The 8,670-nt window shown below is 43.2% G+C and overlaps 1 protein-coding gene across 2 annotated transcripts in view; it reads left to right on the forward strand.

Moving 5' to 3' along the window:
* The window catches only part of LOC122190078 (sine oculis binding protein homolog), a 98,680-nt gene that overhangs the window by 82,764 nt on the left and 7,246 nt on the right, over window positions 1-8,670 (forward strand). For both annotated transcript variants that reach the window (XM_042889787.1, XM_042889796.1), the window contains one exon: window positions 1,756-3,710. In XM_042889787.1, coding sequence (XP_042745721.1) covers window positions 1,756-3,708 — 1,953 coding nt within the window. In that variant the 3' untranslated portion in view covers window positions 3,709-3,710. The remainder of the gene's footprint in view (window positions 1-1,755; window positions 3,711-8,670) is intronic.

Raw genomic sequence — 8,670 nt, forward strand, 5'->3', positions numbered from 1 at the left:
ACTTGGGATAAAATCTTCCTGGTAGAGAAAGGGAGTGTGTGTGTAAATGGGGTGTGGAGGCAGGGAAGGAATCGAATAGCAACTAGACTGGGTAACCCAAATGTAGCAGAGCCAAAATTGGCGGTCTGATAGTGTGCTGGGGGTGTGTGCATGTGCCTATCTATGTATGTATATATATAAGATATATTACTGAAAACTCAAAAATGTCACCACTGTTTATATTACAGGAAAGCTGAGAGTTAAATGAGATGGGTAATCAGATGCCCGACATATGTTGTTTTGAATTGTTTATATGGCCAGTCGTTATTAAAATTAATTATCCTTTTAATGCAGACTTTTCACAATCATATTCCTTTCTTCATACAAAGGATACAGTCATTTCAAAATGGGCTAAAACTGGCTGTTTGGAAAAGGCAGAGCAAATGATACCACAATGTATTCTGACATGGTCATAGGCTCAATGTGCAGATAGGAAGCACCACAAATCTCTGCTGGTGGAGTATTTTGAGAGCTAATGTAAATGATAAAAATGCTTTTTTTTTTTTTTCTTAATTTTTTTTTTTTTCTGTGTGCATAAAATTCTGTCGAAAAAGTAAGGCACTGAAAATTCTGACATCTGTTTATCTGTTTATAGCTATGGCAAGATTACTCATATTAATTCTTGTTTAAAATGCCATATGAAGGAAAGGCATTTGTGCAAACAAGAGTCATATTTGAATTGTAGATCATGTCTTCACCATCTGTGAGAGCTGTTGGTGTTGCAAAATTAATGTGTTAATGAAATCACAATAATTTCTCTGAAGTAATGGATTCTGAAGCCTGGAATGACTATTTTTTGAACTTTGGTGTCTAGTGGTTTACAACTGGGAAAACCTTTCACAGCTTAATTAGTTCTGCAGCCTTACTTTTTAAAAAAATTGGCTATGCCTTTACCACACCAATAGTAACACAGAAAAGGATTAAATGGAAAGGAGATGAATTTAAGAAAAAAATAGAAAAAAGAAAAAGCCTGCAATGCAAACTTTTTGCTGCAGTATTTGAAAAGTTGCTAAAATGCCCTTTTTGCCAAGAAGCTTTACTCAGGGTGACCAGTATGCAAAAGGGGACAAACAGCTTGGAAATATCATGAATTAGGACTATTTAAATGTTACACAAATTTTCTGACTATTTCCAAGTTGCTCCTTGGAATAAGGGGCAGGGGATGAATGCTGCTTTTGCTTTGTGATGCCACTTTAAAATCCCACACCCTTTCCAACTTAGTGTTTAATATGGTTAATAAAGTACAAAATACTACAGTTTATGATGTAGTGGCAATGTTTTGCACTCATTTCCAGTGGCTTACAGTGTCTTTTTCCTCTTGTCTTATTTACTGTGTAGTATTGCATCGGAGATGGTAACAGTGTGTTTAGTTTACCACTGAGGAGTAATCACAGCCATGTTCATATGGATTTTTTAATGTATACATATGTGTGTTATAACAGTTTATGCCAGCTGAGGAGTGTTCACTGTGGCATGGCTATAAAATATGTAACATACTGCATAAGACAGAATTGCGACCATAGTAGCCAGAAAAGGAATTATTATTCAATTGTCCAATGTTTTGGGTGAAAAAATGTTAGCTTTCACAAATGTAACTTTTTTTTTATGCTATAAAAGTAATGCATTTAGGAAGCAACTGAAAAATGACTTTTAAAATAACACTATGAAGAGAAGATTGCTTTTCTTACCTGATTTGATTTTATTACTGTGTTGTAGGTATGTGACTGGTGTAAGCACATAAGACACACAAAAGAGTATCTGGATTTTGGGGACGGGGAAAGAAGGCTTCAGTTCTGCAGTGCAAAATGTCTCAATCAGTACAAAATGGACATTTTCTACAAAGAGACACAGGCCAATCTTCCAGCTGGACTGTGCAGTACATTACATCCTCCAGTTGAAAATAAAGCAGAAGGCACTGGAGTACAGCTGCTGACTCCAGATTCTTGGAATATACCGCTAGCAGATGCTCGGAGAAAAGCTCCATCCCCAGCGTCTGCAGCTGGCCAAATTCAAGGTCCTGGACCATCAGCGTCTACCACTGCCTCTCCGTCTGACACTGCCAACTGCTCTGTCACTAAAATCCCCACGCCAGTTCCCAAACCTATTCCCATCAGTGAGAATCCAAATATTCCACCAGTTTCTGTCCAGCCACCTGCTAGCATTGTGCCTCCAATTGGTGTCCCACCTCGCAGTCCTCCCATGGTAATGACAAACCGTGGGCCAGTTCCGCTGCCCATATTCATGGAACAGCAAATTATGCAGCAAATCCGTCCGCCATTTATTCGTGGGCCGCCTCACCATGCCTCAAATCCTAACAGCCCTCTGTCAAATCCAATGATCCCTGGAATCGGTCCACCACCAGGTGGCCCCAGAAATATGGGTCCCACCTCCAGCCCCATGCACAGGCCAATGCTTTCCCCTCACATCCACCCCCCCACGACACCGACCATGCCTGGGAACCCTCCAGGCTTGTTGCCCCCCCCTCCTCCTGGAGCCCCTTTGCCCAGTCTTCCCTTTCCCCCTGTCAGCATGATGCCAAATGGTCCTATGCCTATGCCACAGATGATGAACTTTGGGCTGCCATCCCTTGCCCCGCTGGTGCCACCCCCAACTCTACTAGTGCCATATCCTGTCATTGTCCCTTTGCCCGTCCCCATCCCCATTCCCATCCCTATCCCTCACATCAACGATTCCAAGCCCCCCAGCGGTTTCTCCAGCAACGGCGAAAACTTCATTCCGAGTAACTCCAGCGAGACGCCTGGAGCAAAGCCACCCAATAGCTCTTCGTCCCCTCGAGAGTCAAAACAAGGATCGTCCAAACCCTCCGACTCCTCTCCGAGCTGCTCAGGCCAGTCCCTAAATCAAGCTCAAGTGCTTCAGGAGCACGGTAAAAATGAAGTTGTTGACTTGACTGTCAGACCTAGTAGTCCTCTGAACAGTAAGTTTGGTTTCCCCAGTGTGCTACAGGGTCCGCAGGATGGTGTGATCGACCTAACGGTGGGCCACCGGTCTAGGCTGCACAATGTCATCCACAGGGCTCTACATGCCCAAGTGAAAGTCGAGCGTGAGCCTAGCAGTGTTGTAAATTTGGCTTTCGGTAGCTCAGACAAAAGGAACTGCAGCGACTGCAGGGACAATTGCAGCCCAATTGACTCAAAAACATTACCATGCGGTGACGCAGCCCACTGCTGCCCTGTCTCCTTGGCCTCCGGCACACCGGGACTGGAAGCCGGAGCAGCTGTGTGCAATGTCATTGTGAATGGCACAAAGAGCACAGAGGGTTCCAAGAACCCGGAGCCACCCCAGGACCTGAAAAAGCCACAGCCCCCAGAGGAGTTGGCGGTGAGCGAGCTGGAGTCTGTGAAGGAGAATAACTGCGCATCGAACTGCCACCTCGAGGGAGACACTGGCAAGAAGGCTGGGGAAGAGCCCCTTGCCGGAGGAGACAAGCAGGACCCCAACCTCAACAATCCGGCAGACGAGGACCATGCGTATGCTTTGCGGATGCTGCCCAAGACAGGTTGCGTGATCCAGCCTGTGCCAAAACCAGCAGAAAAGACTGCTATCGCGCCGTGTATTATGTCAACGCCAATCCTCAGCACAGGGCCAGAGGATCTGGAGCCACCATTGAAAAGGAGGTGTCTCCGAATTCGAAATCAGAATAAGTAAAGGTTTGTGTAATCACTACTGCCTTCTGTGTGAGTAGAATGGTTATTTTCAGGTATGAGGTCAAATGTGAATGTGGCCTTTTTCAAACAGAAAGACACAGATTCCAATTTATCAGCACTTTTAGAAAAGTATCGGTATTTATGTTTTAATAATGTTCTTTGTGTTGCACTGCATTTGTTCTTGTCAGTATTCCATCTATCTGCAGCCTCATTACACTTTTGCTCACAGAACATTTTGTGATGGTGCTGGCTGTGTGTTGTGTATGTCAAATTCAGTGGTTTTCTGCCTAGGATATGGCTTAGGTCTGGGCCATTAATCTGCTTACTTATTCCAGCTGAGTTATGCAGCAACTCAAGCCTTCATGATGATGATTGAAATTGCCCTACAGCGTAGCATAGAGCAGGATTACCCAGCTGCTTACAGTTAGCTTGGATCCAGTTGACTTACCAAATGGTCATCTCCAGCCATCTTGCTTTGGTCTGCCTCCAGACCGTACTCTCGCTTCCAGCCAAGATGCTCTCCAGGGCTGAGACCCCTTGCTGAGCCTTCCTTCCCCAGGTGTCAGCATGTAGGGACTATCAGCTGTTGGACCTGCCCGCTGTGGCTTAGTTCAAGAGGCACTCAGTAGGCAGCAGCTGTAGGTCTTGCTGTGGGGCTTTGCTCTCTTACCTGAGGCACTTGTCTTGGGCAGTTAAGATTTCCCTCAGCCCTGCAGTTGCTATAGGTGTGTGGTTAATGAGAAACCTGTAAAACAAGGCAGCAGTTTGGATAAGTCTACCAGCAGCTGTGGCTTGGCCAAGGACTTGGCTTGGCCAACGTTTCTGTTAGAGAGACTCTTTACTCCTTATTCCCAACTTTCTGATCCTACTGATAAAACAGCACCTTTATAAAACTGTTAGTTTAATATGTGTCTGTTGCTTCAAACTTATGAGCAAGAAACAAATGTAATTGTATTTGTTTAGATTCACAAGCATGGAGAGCTTCTTTCAGGAAAAGGGAAAATGGTAGGTGTTAGAAGAAATCTGTTCAGCAGCAAGATACTGATGTTTTGCTGGATGTGGCTTGGTGAGATGCCAGATTTCATTATAATCCATGGAATATTCTGTAGCCTCCAGTAAATCCCTGTCCCTGGTAGCACAAATGCTGACTGCAGCAGTGCAAGATGAACATTACCTTGAGCAGCTTGGCATCTACAGCCATAGGTAGTGCATTGCAGTATCTCCCTGCTCCACCAGTGCAGGCTAATCGCACCATCAAAGATTCCACAGTGTAGCCAGGACTCCCTTGTATTTGTTACTGTCGCGTTCCCTATCCTGGCTGCCCTGCTGAAATGTTACTTCCTTTGATCACATGCAGTATTTATTTATTTTCTTTGGTGGAACAGAACTGTTATTCTTTGCTTTAGGCATGTACTGACACATTTAAAAGACACATTTGTAAGAACAAAGGATACCTGTAACTTTCCTGGGCTAATAATATATACAATAACTCAGAAGTCAAATGTATATTTAAAACTTTTACACTCTCCTAAGCGCTGCTGGGGGGATTTCCCTAAGCTCCCCCTGGAATGGATGGACTGTATGTCCATCTGCTCTATTATTTGGTTATTTAAGCAGCAAGATCTTCTTTGCACAGCCCAGTGTCCCACCTTTGGAGCTTGAAAATTTGTCTCTGCATAAATGTACGTATGCTTTTAGTTAAGGGTAGGGACTGGATCAAATGAGAAGCCCACTGTTTGACTGAATGCCTTCTATTTAATTTTAGGACAACGATGGTTAACACAACTCCTCCCACCTTGTTCCATCTCCCCATAGCTGTGCTTTGTTTCAATCCAGTGCTAAAAGGCTTGTGCACTTGTGTGCTGATGCTGTAGTCTTACAGCCTGTTTCTTAGCATGCATTGATTTCCATGTGCACATAGCTTACCCGGACCACCCAGGCTGCATTAATGCCACCTCTTTGATGTCTCCGCCCTGGAAGGGCTTTAGCATCATCCAGAGCCACAGCCTTTAAACTCAGGGAGAGTTCTGGCTTCACTGAGTTGTGTTTTTTACCTGTGACATGATAATGTGTGACATCGAGGATGGTGTTTGACAGAGGGAGTGGGCAAACAGTACAGTCTGCACTGAAAAGAGAGATGCTTTTCCACTCGGTTATTATTCTCAGCTGTTTGTATCTCTAAATGTCAATAGTTAACACTTTGGCTATCCTCAGGAATAACCATATTCCCATTCACCAAGTTTTACATAGTCCTTTGTCTCAATGGAAGGACTTTCTTACAGGAAAGTTCTCAGCCAGGCAAACCTAAGCTGACCCTGTGTAGACATCAGTAATGAAGACACAGCTGATCTCATTGTCTGAACCCTCTTTTAAACCAGACTAGAGAAACAGGCACTTCAGAGAGATAGTTGAGCTCATCCTGAATCAACAGTGAAGACAGCTGAGATGAATTGTGCCCTCGGAGCACCTATTTCTCTCTGCTGTGAAGGAAACTGAGGGTGACTGGAGCAGACCTCAACATCCCCATACACACTGAAATTTAAGGGAGACAAAGTCCAGCCTAGTAGTCATGGTGCTGGGACTTCATGCAATAGCTGTGCTTGTCCCTCCTTTCTTCACAAAAAAAAAAAAGAAAAGAAGTAGCCTCTATACAGACATGTGAGACCAGGATCTTTGTGTGTTTCAAGGGAAAGAGGATACCCCAAATGTGCTGCAGAAATAAACAGTTTGATAACCATCTCATTCCAGTGGGTACCTTAGTGAAATGTGGGTGGGTTTTGAGTCTCTCAAAGCACGCACAAGTGATTTGTGTAGGCCTGATGATTGATTTGAGGTGAGGACTCTTTGGTTTCATGCAGAGCCCTCCTTTCACTTAGTGCTGGTAACAGCCACTCCACAGGGGCTGCTGGGACCTGTTTTTCTGTATTCCATATTTCTCTTCAAGGTCTTCAAGGTCTGCCAGGGCTGTGCAGGATTCAGAGTGGGGACAAATGTTGGGCACAGTGTTGCTTCAAGCTGTACCACAGACTGGACCTCCACCATTTCCATGGCTTCTCTGCCCAGGTCTTGAGAAGAGTGGAGAGAAAAGCTTGCTCTATCAGCAACATCGCTGTGGGGAATATCCCACACCAGAACCTCCCAGCCTGACAAAAATTCTAATAAAAAACACAGTAGGTTCTGTATTATTAATTGTGCTGACTGGGACCCTTAGCATTTTTCATTGCACTGGTCATGCTGACCCAAGAGAAGAAAATGTCCAGAGAGTTGTCTTTTTTTCTCCTGATCCCATCCCCCAGCAGGAAAGTCTGAACACATTGCCATAGTGTGCAGCTTTTCCTGGATTTTATTTCCCATCAAATTGTATGAAATGAAGGAAATTAGCCAAATATTTTTACGCTAGAATTCTGGACAAACAGATTGAATTCATGTAATGGCAACATGGACTCTCTAAAAAGGAATCAATGCAAGTGTGACCTTTTCAGGCAAGTTGCCAAACTCCAGATTATTTAATGTACCAATTACTTGATTATTGGAAGTGCTAATCAGCAACATAATCCTTGATGTTAAAGTTTAGTCTCTCCATCAGGATGTGGACTGTCAAGCTGTTCTATTTTGATGCAATTAAAAGAAGCGGTAAAAGATGTCCTAGTGCCAAAGTCCTACTATGATAAAGCAATGAAGCGAGTAAGACTGTTAAGTGCAGTTTTGTTGAGTTTGAGCAGCAGGAGTTTTTAAATTAGTGTTGCCTGCCTGCATTCTCTATGTGCGGGCAGGATCAGCTTTAACCCAACAGTTCTGGTGCAGGATATGGTTGTCTAAGGAAAACTGAAAACTCTAAAGATTGCTTGACTTTAACATAATGGTACTGGTAAAGTGAATGGAAAATGAAATTGCACAGGCTAAAGTCAAAACTAGTTTCTGTGCGTGTGCATGTGTGTGTGTTTGTGAACTTGTCCTAAGTTGGGGGCAGAGAGGTAAAGAAAGGAAGGAGTTTTTCTGCTTGTGTAAGCAGAATTTCTCCCAGAAGTTAATGGAAATAGTAAGAGTGTGGCCACCTACTGAGCCAACCCATATGTCCTGGGGTCAGCATCTCATGAGTTATAGGCCCAAACTTCCAGCTGTCTAGTCCATACATTGTAGTCATAAAAGTGTACAGTGAACAGAGTGCTGCAGTTTAGGCTAGAAGTAATATATATCCCACTGTGAGCTCCCCTGCCCATAATGGTCCAGCACAAGATTTCCTTCTCTGGTCAGGATTCCTAAGGCAAGAGCCATAGCTATTAACCTCCCTTTCTGCCTTAAGAATTTTTATAGCTCACCTATCACTGTAGCATCTATCTACAGCATCATAGCCTGCTCTCATTGCTCTGACCAGGTTAGAAGTTGACCTTAAAGGTATGTTTCAAAACAGATTTTGTATATTTACACACATTTTTATGCCAGTCATCTTTGTTGATGCGCTACTATGGGCCAGAGCCTTAGCTAATTTTAATTGGATATAGTTCTACTGGTGCTAAATTAATTTAAACCAACTAAGTAATTGAACTCATACACTTAACACCTACTCTTCTGGTTCAGAATTTTTCCTTCACCCGGCTTCTTATGAGCCTACAGAATATTTCCATTTATTCTAAGGGTGAGAGGAAAGACTGTTAACACCACATATCCTTAAACACATTTGCTTGGAACTGATGCTTTGCCTTTGAGAGCTTCCTGGCTCAAGCAGTGTGATCTTACATTTAAAAATTGCCTGAGTAGCTTTTCAGATATATTAAGTCAGAAAAAGGGGTTTTGGAATGGAATAGAATAGAATGGAATGGAATGGAATGGAATGGAATAGAATGGAATAGAATAGAATAGAATAGAATAGAATAGAATAGAATAGAATAGAATAGAATAGAATAGAATAGAATAGAATAGAATAGAATAGAATAGAATAGAATAGAATAGAATAGAATAGAAG

Source organism: Lagopus leucura, unplaced genomic scaffold, assembly GCF_019238085.1.
Source record: "Lagopus leucura isolate 7727_CA_CO unplaced genomic scaffold, USGS_WTPT01 Super-Scaffold_73, whole genome shotgun sequence".
In the NCBI taxonomy this organism is placed as follows: domain Eukaryota; kingdom Metazoa; phylum Chordata; class Aves; order Galliformes; family Phasianidae; genus Lagopus; species Lagopus leucura.